The 19,856-nt window shown below is 53.7% G+C and overlaps 1 protein-coding gene across 5 annotated transcripts in view; it reads left to right on the top strand.

Annotated features, from left to right (window-relative positions):
* The window catches only part of FUBP3 (far upstream element binding protein 3), a 217,507-nt gene that overhangs the window by 165,656 nt on the left and 31,995 nt on the right, over positions 1-19,856 (top strand). For all 5 annotated transcript variants that reach the window (XM_069237058.1, XM_069237062.1, XM_069237059.1 and 2 more), the window contains 3 exons: positions 17,992-18,152; positions 18,686-18,756; positions 19,685-19,761. In XM_069237058.1, coding sequence (XP_069093159.1) covers positions 17,992-18,152; positions 18,686-18,756; positions 19,685-19,761 — 309 coding nt within the window. The remainder of the gene's footprint in view (positions 1-17,991; positions 18,153-18,685; positions 18,757-19,684; positions 19,762-19,856) is intronic.

Below are 19,856 nucleotides of genomic sequence, written 5' to 3' on the forward strand. Positions count from 1 at the left end.
AGTCTATGCAAAACATGCGTATCTACAGCGACAGATGCCATCGAACTGAAAATGTCACTTACCCAGTGTACATCTGTTCGTGGCATCAGTCGCTGTAGATTCGCATGTGCCCACCCGCCTCCCCGGGAGCCTGTAGCAGTTCGGAAGGTACCTTCAACTATTTGTATATATATTATTTTAACCTTAAATAGGTACATACTTAGTCACTCCATTGCATGGCCACTATTACTACAATACAACTCCTACCTCACCCTCTGCGGGGAAAAACAATCGAAGATGGAGTCGACGCCCATGCGCAATGGAGACAAAAGGAGGAGTCACTCGGTCCCGTGACTCGAAAGACTTCTTCGAAGAAAAACAACTTGTAACACTCCGACCCAACACCAGATGGCGAGCTATGCAAAACATGCGAATCTACAGCGACTGATGCCACGAACAGATGTACACTGGGTAAGTGACATTTTCATTATTGCTTGTTCGCCCTCTGACCTCCAGCGTGGTTACTGTAGGGGTGCTGCAGGCCCCCTACTTCCAGCAGCTGTGCCCCATGCACCCTTGCAGCCAGGCTCGCGCAGAGTGTAGTGCTGTCAGCGCAGGACTGATGTCATGCTGTTGAGAACCACATCTGGCAAAACTTAGGATCATGTCGGATTTTTTTTTTTCCTGAAGATCCATTCTCAGTCCCAAAATGTTTGACGTCCACTGGGACCTACTGAGGACTTGCAGTCGAAGTGCCCCTGACCTGGTCTCTCCTTTGTCCCAGGTTCATTTCCATTTCCCTACCTTGGGAGAAAAGCATTTGAGGGTCACCATGAGTAGACACAGACCGGTGTGACACGGGTTGGGTCAAAAAGTGAAATCTAAATTAATTGCCAAATACGCTGTTTGATTATTCTCCAGTCTTATTTAAATCTGTGACTGATTTCTACCTTCACACTGAAAACTTTAAATTGCTCATTAGTTTCCAAATGAAAATCATGAAAAGTCAAGTCTTCTCTGAGGGTACCAGGCACATTGTGCGGTGTTGTGTGCACCCTAAAGAGGGAAAGAGATGTTTGGTTAAATGTTTGAGTACTGTGGACACAGATCTAACCTGTGTTAAATATACTTCTTCCAGGTGATATGTTTGTTTTATTACAATAAATTGCGACTCATGGTATAGTCTTGGGTGCTGTGTACTCTCTGGAGAGGTCTGGGTTTTGATACTGAAGAGGGCTGGTATAGCGAACAGATTGTCAGATGTCCTGTAAAATGTAGTGTATAATCCCCTTGAGCTTGTATTGTCTTTCATTGGGTCATGATGGTGCCATGTGGTTTAAGGACCACTGGGTGTGCTGGTTGGGTGTTGTGTGCTTGGGTTGCACAAGTGGTAGAGCCGGGCAGTGTGCTTTCTTTGTATGGACCTGGTCCTCGTCCATTGCTGTGGGGGGGGGGATCTTCGATTGGGACGATTGAGGGCACCTTGTTTCCATCCTTGGAATGTAATGCGGTTCTGTTTCTTTGAGCTACATTACATACACTGCCAAGCCCCCCCCCCCCCCCCCCCCATGTACCTACTGTAATGTTCTTTGTTTCTCCGTCATGGACAGGAGCATGTCCGTCTGTTCAGATCCTGGAATACATTTCATAGATATGTATTTTTTCCCCCCTTAAATTGGTCTCCTAATTAAGAAACACGTGTTATCGGATTGGTCCCAGGGCAGTCCGCGCACATGACTGCAGGGGGCTCCTTGGCTTACTGAGGCCACTCTGGGTGCCATGAGCTCTCTTCCAGTGCTAGTGAGCTCTAATAAAGTTTAAGAAATCCTTTTTATTTTTAATGTGTTTTGGAGATTGAAAGGATCTGGTTCTAGAGTCCAAGGTTACATAGACTGTGACTTGATATTGAGGCGGAAGCCCCTGTAGTGCAGGTGGGAGGCTTCGAGAGACGCCTCCAAGGGGATGCTGATAACGCGGACTCTGGCAAACCCTTGGCACAGCCTTCCTCCCAGCTCTAGCGCTGGCACCTCTCCTGTACCAGGCGTCACTGCCTCGGGTGCTGCTGGCACAGCTGCGGCAATGGTGCAGGAGGGTACCCTAGCTCCGCAGAATGTAAGGTCTTTAGGAAAGGGGGGGGCACTGGGGGCACTGCCAGCATGTGGAAGGCTTGCGTAAGTGGCCAGAAGGAGGCAAGAGTGCGACATGAAAGGGAGTGAATGCCAAGGGGAAGGTCCCCGGGCCTTTTGCGAGTTGAGCGAGGCTGTGGAGAATGTAGTCGAGTCCACCCAAGGAGCCATCTTAGACCCCCTAGACACCCGCCCCATCTCCAGGATTGCCTCCTGCCCTGCCCTAGGAGCAGCTGCCTGACTTGGTTGTGGTAGACCTCAGACACCAAAGGGGTAGAGCTTCTCTATACACAAGGAAGCGGTGCATTACAGCTGTGCCACTTAGTGCCCCAAACGATGAGAAAGAGGCAGAGGGGTGGCCCTAAGAGTGAGCGGGAGACATTGAGTGAATGAATGATAGAACTGAAGCAAAGTATTGTATGTCGTTTTGTTACCCAGTGTTAGCTGAGTGATGCTAGAAGTGCTCAGAAGTACTCTGGACAGGGCTGGTCTAAACAGGCACACTGCAGGTGATCAATCCGTTGGTTTATAAGGCACTGCAAATCATCTGTGAGGGTCTGAAGGTGCTGGAGATCCTAGCTGCTTTGCAGCACTCTGGTCATTCAAACAGCCATGTATTGAGTCCCCTCCTGAATTCCTGGAGCGATTCAGCGATCCGGAGATGCAGGGTAAGGTCGTTCCAGGCTTTGGCTGCCAGGTGAGATAAGGGTTAGCTAGAAGAACCCCAACAGAAAAGCTCCAGACCAGCGGCAAGGAACAGTGGTAGTTATGAGGTTCCCAGTCTGGAGAGACGTCCAAGTGAGCTGGCTCCAGGATGTAGGATCTCAAGATCAGTGCAACCAGAGGTGGTGTGTCCATCCTTGGGTTGTAGAGAACTTTGGGTCAGAAGTCCTTTCCAAACAAGGACAGGGTTTTTGATGCCCTGCCACTAGCCTGTCCTCAACATATGGCTGGGACCTGTGGAGAACCAGATGAGCTTTACCTGCTGGCTAGGGACATCTGAGAGGGATAGCCAGATGTGATGGGGTGCATTCACCTACAGTGTTAGGAGGATTCCTGCCATGGGGTATACTGCACCCCATAACGTTGGGTAGATTGGACCCTCCCAGAACCCAAAGAAATCATCCAGAAACCTCCAAGCTGTTCACTTCTGACCTCTCAGAAGGCTGGGGATTCATGGCAGCATGGGGTCTAGTGGCCGATCATAGGGTGTTCCTTACGAAAATGCCTGAAGGAATGTGGTTTGATTACCCCCTGCTCGAGGCATGCATGGCCTGCTTAGGGGCATCTGTGCCTGGCCTACTCCTGGTGAGTTGAGGTCCCTCCCAAGTAGGAGAGACGTGGTCTATTGAGAAGTTGAAGACAAACTGCAACACCTGTACAGGTTCAAGGCCTGGTGGATGCTACACAAGAGAAGGTGGAGCGCATCACCCTGAGGGAAGCAGAGAAGTAAACTCTGGGTCTTGCTAAACTGCAGAGTGCTGGCTGAGGGACTCTCTGCATCCAGCAAATGTGCTCCTTGGTGGGGGGGGGGTGGCGGCTGGACCAGTCTGTGGTGGGTTTACTGGCCCTGCCATGTTACCTGCATGGGACAGGCCAGACCGCCAATGCCTGCCCTAAGGGACCAGGCTGCTCTGCTGGAAAGGTCTGTGGCTGGGCAGCTCCAGGGAGAATAGGCCCTGTGGTGCTAGGATGGAGAGGATTCAGAGCACCAGTGGACCAGGTCACCACTGCAGACCCTAGGAGGCACCAGCCGAGGGACCGCTCCAGGGAGAATAGGCCCTGTGGTGCTAGGATGGAGAGGGTTCAGAGCACCAGTGGACCAGGTCTCCACTGCAGACCCTAGGAGGCACCAGCTGAGGGACAGCTCCAGGGAGACTAGGCCCTGTGGTGCTAGGATGGAGAGGATTCAGTGGACCAGGTCTCCAGTGCAGACCCTAGAAGGCACCAGCTGAGGGACAGCTCCAGGGAGACTAGGCCCTGTGGTGCTGGGATGGAGAGGATTCAGAGCATCAGTGGACCAGACCAGGTCTCCACTGCAGACCCTAGGAGGCACCAGTCGAGGGACAGCTCCAGGGAGAATAGGCCCTGTGGTGCTAGGATGGAGAGGATTCAGAGCACCAGTGGACCAGGTCTCCACTGCAGACCCTAGGAGGTTCCAGCCGAGGGACAGGTCCAGGGAGAATAGGCCCTGTGGTGCTAGGGTGGAGAGGATTCAGAGCACCAGTGGACCAGGTCTCCAGTGCAGACCCTAGAAGGCACCAGCCGAGGGACAGCTCCAGGGAGACTAGGCCCTGTGGTGCTAGGATGGAGAGGATTCAGAACACCAGTGGACCAGGTCTCCACTGCAGACCCTAGAAGGCACCAGCCGAGGGACAGCTCCAGGGAGAATAGGCCCTGTGGTGCTAGGATGGAGAGGGTTCAGAGCACCAGTGGACCAGGTCTCCACTGCAGACCCTAGGAGGCACCAGCCAAGGGACAGGTCCAGGGAGAATAGGCCCTGTGGTCCTAGGATGGAGAGGATTCAGAGCCTCAGTGGACCAGACCAGGTCTCCACTGCAGACCCTAGGAGGCATCAGCCGAGGGACAGCTCCAGGGAGACTAGGCCCTGTGGTGCTAGGATGGAGAGGATTCAGAGCACCAGTGGACCAGACCAGGTCTCCACTGCAGACCCTAGAAGGCACCAGCCGAGGGACAGCTCCAGGGAGACTAGGCCCTGTGGTGCTAGGATGGAGAGGGTTCAGAGCACCAGTGGACCAGGTCTCCACTGCAGACCCTAGGAGGCACCAGCCGAGGGACAGCTCCAGGGAGACTAGGCCCTGTGGTGCTAGGATGGAGAGAATTCAGAGCACCAGTGGACCAGGTCTCCAGTGCAGACCCTAGAAAGCACCAGCTGAGGGACAGCTCCAGGGAGACTAGGCCCTGTGGTGCTGGGATGGAGGATTCAGAGCATCAGTGGACCAGACCAGGTCTCCACTGCAGACCCTAGGAGGCACCAGCCGAGGGACAGCTCCAGGGAGAATAGGCCCTGTGGTGCTAGGATGGAGAGGATTCAGAGCACCAGTGGACCAGGTCTCCACTGCAGACCCTAGGAGGTTCCAGCCGAGGGACAGGTCCAGGGAGAATAGGCCCTGTGGTGCTAGGATGGAGAGGATTCAGAGCACCAGTGGACCAGGTCTCCACTGCAGACCCTAGGAGGTTCCAGCCGAGGGACAGGTCCAGGGAGAATAGGCCCTGTGGTGCTAGGATGGAGAGGATTCAGAGCACCAGTGGACCAGGTCTCCACTGCAGACCCTAGAAGGCACCAGCCGAGGGACAGCTCCAGGGAGACTAGGCCCTGTGGTGCTAGGATGGAGAGGATTCAGAGCACCAGTGGACCAGGTCTCCACTGCAGACCCTAGGAGGCACCAGCCGAGGGAGAGGTCCAGGGAGAATAGGCCCTGTGGTGCTAGGATGGAGAGGGTTCAGAGCACCAGTGGACCAGACCAGGTCTCCACTGCAGACCCTAGAAGGCACCAGCCGAGGGACAGCTCCAGGGAGACTAGGCCCTGTGGTGCTAGGATGGAGAGGATTCAGAGCACCAGTGGACCAGGTCTCCACTGCAGACCCTAGGAGGCACCAGCCGAGGGACAGCTCCAGGGAGACTAGGCCCTGTGGTGCTAGGATGGAGAGGATTCAGAACACCAGTGGACCAGGTCTCCACTGCAGACCCTAGAAGGCACCAGCCGAGGGACAGCTCCAGGGAGACTAGGCCCTGTGGTGCTAGGATGGAGAGGATTCAGAGCACCAGTGGACCAGGTCTCCAGTGCAGACCCTAGGAGGCACCAGCCGAGGGACAGCTCCAGGGAGACTAGGCCCTGTGGTGCTAGGATGGAGAGGGTTCAGAGCACCAGTGGACCAGGTCTCCACTGCAGACCCTAGGAGGCACCAGCCGAGGGACAGGTCCAGGGAGACTAGGCCCTGTGGTGCTAGGATGGAGAGGATTCGGAGCATCAGTGGACCAGACCAGGTCTCTACTGCAGACCCTAGGAGGCACTAGCCGAGGGACAGCTCCAGGGAGACTACGCCCTAGGATGCTAGTGGCACCAGCCCGAATATGTATATGTTCTAATAATAAATAGTTGGGTAAAGGTGCTTTCAGTCGCGTATGGCGGTGTTTGTTGGATTTCTCCTGGGGTTGTTTTACATGCACACAGATAAATATGCACCCTGTCCTCTGTTTTGAAAGTTCTCAAAATGTTGGTTATTTTATAAAATGTTGTGTTCCTGTCATAGTGCCCCCTGCCAGTCAGCATTCCTCGCCCTTTCCCTGCCCAGTAAGTCCATCACGTGCTCCCTGCTTCTCATATAATGCATTTTAACATTATAAATAATAATCTCCCCCCAGTCTTGCTGACCAAGCTACGCCCCTGCTCCTGTGGCCTCCTCGTGTGGCCAGTTTGTTGCATTTCATGTTTTTTGCGAACCGTATCCTGCTACAAATTGCCACCAAAGACCGAGCGCTGGCATCTTTTGGTTTTCAATTGTCCCTAAGTGTGGAGGCTTCCATGCATGCTGGGGGGGTCGCTCATTAACCAGCACGGCCGCCATTGTCCCCACAGACCCCCTCATCTTCATTTGTCATCTTAACAGAGCGCCCCCCTGCAAGGGACAGGGGGCAGACCTGTTAGCTGATTCAGTGAATTTCAATAAAGTTGTGTTCCCTCTCTCTTTGTGCCCGTTCAGTGATGAGCCCTCGGAGGTGGGGTCCTGCTTGGAGCCCTGCACGCTCGGGCAGGCCCGCCCTGCACTGCTTGCCTGCTGCCCCAGACTGCATTTCCATGATAAAAAGCTCCGGCCATTGACAGCGAACCGGCCCGGCCCCTCTCTTGTCAGCTCAGCCTTTTAGCAGGTTTGATTAATTGCTTTACAATCCCTGCATCCAGCTGGGGGAGCCCCCTCTGTTGTGTCCGATCGGCTCCCCCCGATGGGGCGGCGGGCCCCATTGAAAGGCCTGGAGCCTGTCACCATGTGTCGGAGAGGGGCGACCCCCGAGCCTTCATGAACTGGCATTAACTCTTCTCACCACAGGCCGTGACTTCTCCCCTGTGCGGCAGGAGGGTGGGAGACTTCATTGAGAGGGGTCTGCGGCCCTTTAATGGACAGGCGGCCTATTGACGAGCATCATTAAGAGACAGGCTGGGAGGCCTTTGACGAGGGCCCGCCTGTCCAGAGCTGTGCACCAGATTGCCTCTAAAGCGCCTAGTAGCCCATTCTTACCCTCACTCGGCCTGCTTGGGGTGGGCTTGGACGAGGAAAGCAGGACTGGCTAGCTGATTGTGGGCCAGGGCCACAGGCGGCATGGTGCTGGCTTTGCCACAGGCTAGTCAGGTTGGCTAATTATAGCCCAGGGGCACAGGCGGCGTTGAGCTGGTAGCTTAGCCACAGGCTGCCACTTGTTAGTTCTGGACATGGGCACAGGCGGCGTGGTCCTGGTGGCCCAGCCGCAGGCTGGCTGGTTATAGGCCAAGGACACAGGCAGCAAGGTGGCCCAGCCGCGGGCTAGCACTTGATAGTTCTGGACATAGGGCACAGGCGGCGTGGTCCTGGTAGCCTAGCCCCAGGCTAGCTGGTTATAGGCCAGGGACACAGACCACGTGGTGCTGGTAGCTTAACCACAGGCTAGCACTTGGCAGTCCTGGACATGGGCGGAGAAGTCGGGTTAGCTGGTTATAGCCCAGGGGCACAGGCTGCATGGTGCTGGTGGCTTAGCTGCAGGCTAGAGTCAGGCTAGATAGTTATAGGCCAAGGACACAGGCAGCGAGGTGCTGGTGTCTTAACCACAGGCTAGCACTTGGTAGTCCTGGGCATCCTCAGAAGAATCATGTTAGCTGCATAAAGTACTCCGCGACATAGTCCGAGAGTAGTAGACTATATCCCAGGACACAGATGGCATAGTTCCACTCAAGCTCATTTATTTAAAACAAAAAAAAAAATGTATCCGCACAGCCCATGCGCATATTACAGCCGGAGCAACGGAGGCGTAAGGCCCTTGTCTAGCAGAGTATAACCAAAGAACACTAGTAACATAGCTAAAATATACAGTATTAGTCGGCTGTGGCAGCGTAGGACCCACTCCAGTTGAGTAGAATCAAAGGACACTAGCAGCGTAACCTGAGCATGAGGTATTACGCCAGAGGCGTGGTAGCAAAGGACCCAGTCTAGCTGAGTATAACCAAAGTACACTAGCAGCATAGCCCAAGCTTATGGTATTACAGCCAGGGGCGTGGCAGCAAAGGATCCAGTCTAGCAGAGTATAACTGAAGAACACTAGCAGCATAGCCCAAGCATATGGTATTACAGCCAGGGGTGGGGTAGTGTAGGACCCAGTCTAGCAGAGTATAACCAAAGTACACTAGCAGCGTAGCCGAAGCATATGGTATTACAGCCAGGGGTGGGGTAGTGTAGGACCCAGTGTAGCGGAGTATAACCAAAGTACACTAGCAGCATAGCCCAAGCTTATGGTATTACAGCCAGGGGTGGGGTAGTGTAGGACCCAGTCTAGCAGAGTATAACTGAAGAACACTAGCCGCACAGCCCAAGGGTAGGGTATTGGTTCAGGGGCTGTGGTAGTGTAGGACCCAGTCTAGCAGAGTATGACTAAAGAACACTAGCAGCACAGCCCAAGGGTAGGGTATTACATCTGGGGCTGTGGTAGTGTAGGACCCAGTCTAGCAGAGTATGATTAAAGAACCCTAGCAGCACAGCCCAAGGGTAGGGTATTGCTTCTGGGGCTGTGGTAGCGTAGGACCCACTCTAGCAGTGTATAATCAAAGGACACTAGCAGCACAGCCCAAGGGTAGGGTATTGCTTCTGGGGCTGTGGTAGCGTAGGACCCAGTCTAGCAGAGTATGACTAAAGTACACTAGCAGCACAGCCCAAGGGTAGGGTATTACATCTGGGGCTGTGGTAGCGTAGGACCCAGTCTAGCAGAGTATGACTAAAGTACACTAGCAGCACAGCCCAAGGGTAGGGTATTGCTTCTGGGGCTGTGGTAGCGTAGGACCCAGTCTAGCAGAGTATGACTAAAGTACACTAGCAGCACAGCCCAAGGGTAGGGTATTGCTTCTGGGGCTGTGGTAGCGTAGGACCCACTCTAGCAGTGTATAATCAAAGGACACTAGCAGCACAGCCCAAGGGTAGGGTATTGCTTCTGGGGCTGTGGTAGCGTAGGACCCGGTCTAGCAGAGTATGACTAAAGTACACTAGCAGCACAGCCCAAGGGTAGGGTATTACATCTGGGGCTGTGGTAGCGTAGGACCCAGTCTAGCAGAGTATGACTAAAGTACACTAGCAGCACAGCCCAAGGGTAGGGTATTACATCTGGGGCTGTGGTAGTGTAGGACCCACTCTAGCAGTGTATAATCAAAGGACACTAGCAGCACAGCCCAAGGGTAGGGTATTGCTGCTGGGGCTGTGGTAGCGTAGGACCCAGTCTAGCAGAGTAAAACCAAAGAACACTAGCAGCACAGCCCAAGGGTAGGGTATTGCTTCTGGGGCTGTGGTAGCGTAGGACCCAGTCTAGCAGAGTATGACTAAAGTACACTAGCAGCGCAGCCCAAGGGTAGGGTATTGCTGCTGGGGCTGTGGGTAGCGTAGGACCCACTCTAGCAGTGTATAATCAAAGGACACTAGCAGCACAGCCCAAGGGTAGGGTATTGCTTCTGGGGCTGTGGTAGCGTAGGACCCAGTCTAGCAGAGTATGACTAAAGTACACTAGCAGCACAGCCCAAGGGTAGGGTATTACATCTAGGGCTGTGGTAGCGTAGGACCCAGTCTAGCAGAGTATGACTAAAGTACACTAGCAGCACAGCCCAAGGGTAGGGTATTACATCTGGGGCTGTGGTAGCGTAGGACCCAGTCTAGCAGAGTATGACTAAAGTACACTAGCAGCACAGCCCAAGGGTAGGGTATTGCTTCTGGGGCTGTGGTAGCGTAGGACCCAGTCTAGCAGAGTATGACTAAAGTACACTAGCAGCACAGCCCAAGGGTAGGGTATTGCTTCTGGGGCTGTGGTAGCGTAGGACCCAGTCTAGCAGAGTATAACCAAAGAACACTAGCAGCACAGCCCAAGGGTAGGGTATTACATCTGGGGCTGTGGGTAGCGTAGGACCCACTCTAGCAGTGTATAATCAAAGTACACTAGCAGCACAGCCCAAGGGTAGGGTATTGCTTCTGGGGCTGTGGGTAGCGTAGGACCCACTCTAGCAGTGTATAATCAAAGTACACTAGCAGCACAGCCCAAGGGTAGGGTATTACATCTGGGGCTGTGGTAGTGTAGGCTCATTATAACCAGTGACAGTGAAGACTTAGACGCTGGCTGGTCATAGCCCGGGGCAGTGGCGTGTAAGCCATGTCACCCCGAGCTGCAGTCACAGGGCTGCATCCCCGTGGTGCTGTACTGGGGCCAGGCTGGTGCTGGTAACACCTGCTGTTCTAGAGCCCTCATTCCTGCTGTGATGGTGGCTGTGTGAAACATCGAGTGGGCACTGGTGCCTGTAAGAGCCAGTGATACCCCGCTCTGCCGCTGGCAGCACCCCCAGGGCCCTGCTCCATTAAACCTGGGCTGCTGGTCTGCTTGTGGCTCAGCGCCGAGGACGGCAGTAGTGCTCAAGAGCCGCGGTGACCATCTGGTTGGTAAAACAGTAGGCCGATCTTTGAGGACCCCTCATGCTGTGCTGACCAGCGCTACCCAGGATTTGTAACTGCACGCTGGAATACATGGTAAGACTCCACTGGATTCCGAGCTTCTTGAGGTACCAGAGGCAGGACACCCCACCCCTGGGGTGACGGCTGCTCCCCAAATCTTATACAGCCCAAGGCTGTATATAAGTCACAGCACAAGTCTTAAGGGAGCCAAGGGTAGATGGTTTCAGACCGTACAGTCAGTGCAGCGTGGTGCCCAGTCCCCCTGTGCTCACGTAGGCTGGCAGCCAGGTGGAGTTTGGGGCGCATGTAAGTGTCTGCAGGCAGCTGTTCACTGATCACTGGTGCGGATGGGACAGTCTATGTAAGCTGGCAGCCGGTTCAATGTAGGACTCGATTAGAAATGAGGCAGGCCGGGTGCCAGAGGGCTGTAGGACTCCTCTGGATGGGGCAGGCCTCCATCCGAGACATTGGAGTGCGGCTACCAGTGCAAGATGGGCTGTACCTAGGACACTGGCGGAGCAGCTAGCAATCGCTGGCAGGCTGCTGTGCAGGGCTCCGCTAAAAAGTGAGAATCAAAGTGAAACTAATGGGCTGAAAGTGGCTGAGGACTGCAGGAGGAGAGCACAGGGCTCTGCTCGAAATGTGAGGCAGGCTGGCTACAGAGAGCTGGTGCTCTGCTAGGAATAGGACGCTGACTAGCTGCTAAGAGGTTATAGGGGTGTGAGGAAGACTCGCTGCTTGGGGGTCATTCTACAGATGTGAGGGGGGCTAGCTGCATAGAAGGGATCCTGGTATGAATGTGATGCAGGCTGGCTACAGAGAACTGGTGCTCTGCTAGGAATGGGACGCTGACTAGCTGCTAAGAGGTTATAGGGGTGTGAGGAAGACTCGCTGCTTGGGGTCCTATTACAGATGTGAGGAAGGCTAGCTGCATAGCAGTCCTTGTAGGACTGGCAGGCTCTCAAATAAGGGCTTCTGCTTGGAATGTGAGTGGGGTGGCTGCAGATACGGGATTCTGCTAGGAATGTGTGGTAGCCTCTAGCTGCTAAGAGGCTCTGCTAATGTGAGGCAGACTGGCTGCAGATTAGGGGCTCTGCTAGGAATGTGAGGCAGGATGGCTACTGTAGGAAGTTAGCTCTGTATGCACTATTTCAAAGTAAGGAATAGTATGCACAGGGTCCAAGGGTTCCCCTTAGAGGTAAGATAGTGGCAAAAAAATGCTCTATTTTGTGGTAGTGTGGTCGAACAGTATGCTTATCAGAGGGTAGTGTTAAGCATTTGTTGTACACACACAGGCAATAAATGAGGAACACACACTCGGAGACAATTCCAGGCCAATAGGTTTTTGTATAGAAAAATATATTTTCTTAGTTTATTTTAAGAACCACAGGTTCAAGATTTACAAGTAATACTTCAAATGAAAGGTATTTCATGTAGGAACTTTAGGAACTTTGAATTAGCAAAATAGCATATACAGTTTTCACATAAATGACATATAGCTATTTTAAAACTAGACAGTGCAATTTTCAACAGTTCCTGGGGGAGGTAAGTGTTGGTTATTTTTTGCAGGTAAGTAAACCACCTACGGGGTTCAAGTTTGGGTCCAAGGTAGCCCACCGTTGGGGGTTCAGAGCAACCCCAAAGTTACCACACCAGCAGCTCGGGCCGGTCAGGTGCAGAGGTCAAAGTGGTACCCAAAAAAGCATAGGCTTTAATGGAGAAGGGGGGTGCCCCGGTTCCAGTCTGCCAGCAGGTAAGTACCTGCGTCTTCGGAGGGCAGACCAGGGGGGTTTTGTAGGGCACCGGTGGGGCACAAGTCAGCACAAAAAGTACACCCTTAGCGGCACGGGGGCGGCCGGGTGCAGTGTGCAAACAAGCGTCGGGTTCGCAATAGGATTCAATGGGAGACCAAGGGGTCTCTTCAGCGATGGGGGGGGGAGGCTCCTCGGGGTAGCCACCACCTGGGCAAGGGAGAGGGCCACCTGGGGGTCGCTCCTGCACTGGAGGTCGGATCCTTCAGATCCTGGGGGCTGCGGGTGCAGAGTCTTTACCAGGCGTCGGGTCTTTGAAGCAGGCAGTCGCGGTCAGGGGGAGCCTCGGGATTCCCTCTGCAGGCGTCGCTGTGGGGGCTCAGGGGGGTCAACTCTGGCTACTCACGGTCTTGTAGTCGCCGGGGAGTCCTCCCTGTGGTGTCTGTTCTCCACAAGTCGAGCCGGGGGCGTCGGGTGCAGAGTGCAAAGTCTCACGCTTCTGGCGGGAAACGTGTGTTGTTTCAAAGTTGCTTCTTTGTTGCAAAATTGCAGTCTTTCGGGAACAGAGCCGCTGTCCTCGGGAGTTCTTGGTCCTTCTAGATGCAGGGTAGTCCTCTGAGGCTTCAGAGGTTGCTGGACCCTGGGGGCGCATCGCTGGAGCAGTGTCTTTAGAAGTGGGGAGACAGGCCGGTAGAGCTGGGGCCAAAGCAGTTGGTGTCTCCGTCTTCTCTGCAGGTTTTTCAGTTCAGCAATCCTTCTTAGGTTGCAGGAATCTATCTTGCTGTGTTCTGGGGACCCCTAAATACTGAATTTAGGGGTGTGTTTAGGTCTGGGGGGGTTAGCCAATGGCTACTAGCCCTGAGGGTGGCTACACCCTCTTTGTGCCTCCTCCCTGAGGGGAGGTGGGCACATCCCTAATCCTATTGGGGGAATCCTCCATCTGCAAGATGGAGGATTTCTAAAAGTCAGTGTCACCTCAGGACACCTTGGGAGCTGTCCTGACTGGCCAGTGACTCCTTGTTTTTCTCATGATCTCCTCCGGCCTTGCCGCCAAAAGTGGGGCCGTGGCCGGAGGGGGCGGGCAACTCCACTAGCTGGAGTGCCCTGGGGTGCTGTAACAAAGGGGGTGAGCCTTTGAGGCTCACCGCCAGGTGTTAGTTCCTGCAGGGGGAGGTGAGAAGCACCTCCAACCAGTACAGGCTTTACTAGCCACAGAGTGACAAAGGCACTCTCCCCATGTGGCCAGCAACATGTCTGGTGTGTGGCAGGCTGCTAAAACTAATCAGCCTACACGGGTAGTCGGTTAAGGTTTCAGGGGGCACCTCTAAGGTGCCCTCTGGGGTGTATGTTACAATAAAATGTACACTGGCATCAGTGTGCATTTATTGTGCTGAGAAGTTTGATACCAAACTTCACAGTTTTCAGTGTAGCCATTATGGTGCTGTGGAGTTTGTGCGTGACAGACTCCCAGACCATATACTCTTATGGCTACCCTGCACTTACAATGTGTAAGGTTTTGCTTAGGCACTGTAGGGGCATAGTGCTCATGCACTTATGCCCTCACCTATGGTATAGTGCACCCTGCCTTAGGGCTGTAAGGCCTGCTCGAGGGGTGACTTATCTATACCTATAGGCAGTGTGAGGTTGGCATGGCACCCTGAGGGGAGTGCCATGTCGACTTAGTCTTTTTATCCCCACGACTTAGTCTTTTTATCCCCACTAGCACACACAAGCTGGCAAGCAGTGTGTCTGTGCTGAGTGAGGGGGTCCCCAGGGTGGCATAAGACATGCTGCAGCCCTTAGAGACCTTCCCTGGCATCAGGGCCCTTGGTACCAGAGGTACCAGTTACAAGGGACTTACCTGGATGCCAGGGTGTGCCAATTGTGGAAACAAAAGTACAGGTTAGGGAAAGAACACTGGTGCTGGGGCCTGGTTAGCAGGCCTCAGCACACTTTCAAATCATAATTTAGCATCAGCAAAGGCAAAAAGTCAGGGGGTAACCATGCCAAGAGGCATTTCCTTACAGCTACAGATACGGGGTTCTGATAGGAATGGGGGGCTGGCTACAGATACGGGGTTCTGCTAGGAATGTGAGGCAGGCCAAATAAGGGTGACTACTGGGAAATGTTGGTAGTCTCTGGCTGCTAAAAAGCTCTGCTAATACTGTCTGGCTGCAGATTAGCGACTGCTAGGAATTTCTCGGGATGAGCGTGCACATGTTTAGTTTTGTTACAGCAGGCATCCATGGAGCCTTCCAGCTGGCACAGTATGGGCGCCATTTGTTTAAATTGTTTTCTGAATGTCAGGCCCACCCTGTGGTGCACAGCTTGGGCACCAGGCTTGGCTGCGATGTCCTGCCTCGCGGTAGAACATGACGATTTGCTTCTCGTTGCAAGCTCCTTAAATCTCCAAGAGACAGAAGAAAAGGGTTTGTGTGGCCTGCGGCCCAAGGTGGCTGCTGTCCTGGTCTCTTGCCTATCAAGATATGACAAGGTGTGGTGTGCAGAGCGGAGTCTGGCTTCTAGGCGCCTCGTTTAGAGTGAGTGAATAAACTTACAGGACCAAAACTTTTTATTACTTTTTTTTTAATGGACGAAGGAGGGCATTTATGTTGCCCGCACTCCCTCGTGGTCTCTTGGTGCAGCTCTTGAAGCCAGATACCTTATTTAAAGATTGGTTTTAACGCGACCACTTGGGCGGTAGTTAGCAATTAACTCGTACATTTAAACATCTAAGGGCCCATTTTTACACGCCATGTTTCCTAGCCCTGGGACAGGTGAAGGTAACCTCTAACCTGGGACAGGCGCTGTTATTTCCCAAGGCGGCTGAGGAGGCTTCAGATGGTTAACCTGTACATCGGGGAGGCCTCCTCCATGCAAAGGGGTGCAGCAGCCTAGCGCGTGTGACCCCGTATGGGTGCCACTCTGCAAGTGGTGGTGGCTGCTGATCAGCTCCAGGATGGAGCGTCACACAAGCGTCCAGGTGCCCAAACACTTCCGGGATGGCCTAGACTTGGGCCTGGCTCGGCCCACCCGTGCCTGTATCCTCTGCGAGGTTACCCGTAGGCCGGCTGTGGCCTGGAGTGCTCGGAGTAAGACCCACCTTGGCCTGGCGTTTGTCAGATGCTAATGAAAGGCTACGATGGGAGCCGAAGGTCGGGCAGAGAGTGGCCTCCGAGAGACCCCTTGGTGAGCTGCTCGCTTCTTGGGCAGTTGCGGGATGTTTCCTGCAGGCCATGAAATCTTTGCCTCTGTTCGCGCTCTTGTGACTTTGTACCACTGCTTCTCTCCATATGTTTGACTGGTGGCTTTATCCAAGTTTACAGAAGTCACAAGCTGTAAGGGGCTCTCCTCCCTCCCAGCCCTCTGTCCCTCCCACCGCTTTGTTCTCAACTTGAGTGCTGTTGATTTGTAAGTGCTGTGAAATCTCCCGCCCCCCCATATGAATACAGCCTTTGTGGTCCCTCTCCAGGTCCTTTGTGAAGTAAATTTCATGAAGAGCCTCTGACCCGGCTCCAGGAAAAGCCAGAACTCTATTTTCATTAGGCTCCTGCTTGAGTGAGCTGCAGTCGCTGCTCCCACACGCAGCCAGTTCATGAAGCCATTGCGGCAGCCATGTGGCCAGGGGCCACCCACTGTCCTCGGCACTCCCACCCCCAGCCTTCTGTCACCTGACCAGTCTGCACGCATCTGTGGCCAGCTACAGCTCCATCACCGCCACACACACACACACACACACACACACCGCACGCAGTTTGTGGGGGAAACTGTTCAAGTTTATTCATATTCTGTTATGCAGTACACAGGTGGGGTTACCTCATGGGTGATCGTGCGAGGGCAGCGCCATTGAGGACTCACCGCTGACACCCATCCTGAAACAACGTCCAGCCCCTGGGCATTTCAAGGCACTCTTATTACCCACCTGCTGCTGCGTTTTGTTCGCGTTGGGGCAGCACCTGAAAATGTTTAGTGGTTGCTGCATTCATGCCACCACCTAGTGAGGGAAGGCCAACCCCCATCTATCGGGGATACCAACTGTCCCTTGTCCCTGCATACACTAGTCTTGCACTAAAGTGCAAAGCTGGCACCAGTGAGACTACCAGCTGTCCTTTGGGGCAGGGATCGCTCTAGACCTGGAGGAACCATCTGCTTACCGCCAGGGTTCTCCCAGCTTTGCATGTTACCCCGGGGGCACTGCACCCTGTGCCTGGACTCCATGGAGCTGGAACCCGGGTTTCCTATGCTGGGTGAGGCGAGAACACATGGTCTGTCACCACCAGCTACATAAAGAATGGACCCTGAGCTGCTCAAGCAGCCCCTTCGTGTAGCTGGAGGAGCCGCACCAGCATACTGAAGGCCGGGCCCCTCCATCCCACCTGTATTGTTATGGGATTGGGGGGGGGGGGGGGGCTGAGACCTAGTCCGTCCAGTTGCTGTTTCCGTAATACTTGCTAACAGGTTGTCAAAGGCACAGTTGTTGTAACGCAGCAGGCTGGAGAAGAGTTTGTGTCCAGGCTTAGGTCTGGATGGACAGTCCTGGCTGAAACGGTAGCAGACTAACAATAGGTCACCATAATGAGTTATTTCACCTGAAGCCCTGCCGAAATGTCATTTGTTCCTCTCCAAATGAGTTTTAAATGATACTCGTAGACGTTTTAAGGCATGGGCAGAGTTGGCTCTGGTCCAGGGCCCCAGCCTTTTAGAGGGGTCCCTGATAGATCCGGCTCTGTTCGCCACAGTCCTACCTTGATGCCCTTGCATGATTCTTAAAGGTGGATAGCTTTAAGTTCATTCTTAATACCTGATGTTCGGGAATCTTTGCAGACATTCTGCAGAGAAATGGTGTTTATTTTTCAACACGTGAAACATCCCTAAAGTTTTTTTAGATCAAAACAGGCCCTTATATATCAGAAATGAGTGGGTCGTAGAGATTAATTACAATATATTAGTGAGCTGCTGCTATCCTGCACTATAGAAGACGCAGATCACTACCCCTGAATATTAGATGGAAACACATTTACAATTTGGAGGAGTGTCTGTGCACTGTCAGTGACCTGGCCAGAGAGGGAGGGGAAGAGCTGACATTGGATCATAGTTTCAAAGCTGTTCTTAACATGGGTCGCCAAAAGACGTTTGGCCCAGGGCCCCCAAAATCCTAAGGTGCCCCTGGGTACAGTGATGGGGACTCAAGAGGTAATGGATGCTTTTCACTGTCCTGCAGATGGAGGCTCTGTGGATAAAAATTGGTTGTTGAAGGTCACTGGTATTAGAAAGGGGGGGGGGGGGGGAGAATGTTAAACACCTTGACAACAAAGACCTTTTATTGGTGAATTAGTTGTGAAAAGGTGAAGCCACCGTCCCGCTCCCATCTCCATGTGCCCCATGTATCCTGATCACACTTTGAAAACTGTAAATAAATGTTTCCTGTTCCCTGCTGCTTCCCACAGGTGGAGAGAACATCAAAGGCATTAACCAGCAGTCCGGTGCACACGTGGAGCTGCAGCGGAACCCTCCACCCAACACTGACCCCAGCCTACGGGTCTTCACCATCCGGGGCATACCTCAGCAGATCGAGCTGGCCAGACACCTCATTGACGAGAAAGTTGGGGTAGGCATTGTCCTCGACCTGGCCAGACACCCCATTAATAAGAAAGTTGTGGTAGGCATTGTCCTCGAGCGAGCCAGACACCTCATTGATGAGAGAGTTGGGGTAGGCATTGTCCTCGAGCGAGCCAGACACCTCATTGATGAGAGAGTTGGGGTAGGCATTGTCATAGAGCTGGCCAGACACCTCATTGATGAGAGAGTTTGGGTAGGCATTGTCCTCGAGCTAGCCAGATGCCTCATTGATAGTTGGGGTTGGCATTGTCCTTGAGCTGGCCAGATGCCTCATTGATAGTTGGGGTTGGCATTGTCCTTGAGCTGGCCAGACACCTCATTGGTGAGAGTTGGGGTAGGTATTGTCCTTGAGCTAGCCACACCTCATTGAGTTGGGGTAGGCATTGTCCTCATCTGCTGGTGGATTTGGTGATGGTAAGGGGGAGGGAAGCTGCAGCAGGTGTCATTAAATTAGCTGTGATTTTGAGGTGGTGTGTATTCAGGTTTGGTTCCTCATGCTGATTTCTTGTGCTCTCTCCTCAGGGTACGAGCCTTGGACCTGCAGGCTTCGCTCAGAGTCCTTTCAGCCAAGCTGCTGCTACACCTCATCAAAAGTAGGTTCCTTCGTCTTGCATAGTTACTCTAGTGGAAATAGCCCCGTGGGTTGACGCTTTGTCATAGTAGTGGCCGAATCCTTGTGTCTCGCACTTCCCAAGACCCTGCTCAGTCCACGCTTCTCCATTCAGCCCCATTTGTGCTGGTACCATTGCAGGGAGCTCTCCCGGCTTTGCACTGCCCAAGGCCCTTGTCAGAAATTCAGTGTCTGCAGAGAGCAGGACGGGGCTTAATTTGAGCCGGCGGTTGCTGGTGGGGGCACAAGGCACTCCTTGTTGGAGCCAGCTCTAGCTAACTTTGATCCAGAACAAGAGAAAAACACAATAGAGACCAAGCAGGAGGAAGATGGAAAACGGTGACAAAGGGAGAAAGGATGGGTGATAAAGAACCTGAAAGAGTGCCAGGTGTGTGCCTGCACCCGCCCCCTTAGTCCTGCGCCCCCTGCCTCTGTGCTGCACAGGATGGGCCTGCAGTATTTACTTGGGGGGCGAGGGGGAGGGTGGGTGACCCCACTGGCCTGCCAGGTGTGTCTGCATCTGCACTCCCTGCTGCACAAGATGGGCCTGCAGTATTTACTTGGGTGTGGGGGGGTGATGACACTGGCCTGCCAGGTGTGTGTTTGTGTGTGCGCCTGCACCCTCCCCCTTAGTCCTGCGCCTGCTGCCTCCGTGCTGCACAGGAGAGGCCTGCAGTATTTACTTGGGTGGGAGGGGGGTGATGCCACTGGCCTGCCAGGTGTGTGTGTCTGCACTCCCTGGTGCACTGGAGGGGCCTGCAGTATTTACTGGGGGAGGGGGCATGGTGGATGGTGCCACTTACCTGCCAGGTGTGTGTGCCTGCCTCGCCTCCATGCTGCACAGGAGAGACCTGCAGTATTTACTTGGGGGGCATGATGCCAACATGTCTAACCACTTTCCTTCTTCGCAGCGGTCCTCAAGCATTTATGACGCAGGGTTGGGGCAACACCTACCAGACGTGGCAGCAGCCTGGCCAGCAAGTCCCAAGTAAGTACCGCTCAGTGTGTGCAAGAAGGGTTGTTGTCATAGGGGTGTGATGAGAGACTCTGGGATGGGTACTCTGCGCCTCCATGTCCCGGTCC

The sequence above is a fragment of the Pleurodeles waltl genome, chromosome 6, assembly GCF_031143425.1.
Source record: "Pleurodeles waltl isolate 20211129_DDA chromosome 6, aPleWal1.hap1.20221129, whole genome shotgun sequence".
Taxonomy (NCBI): domain Eukaryota; kingdom Metazoa; phylum Chordata; class Amphibia; order Caudata; family Salamandridae; genus Pleurodeles; species Pleurodeles waltl.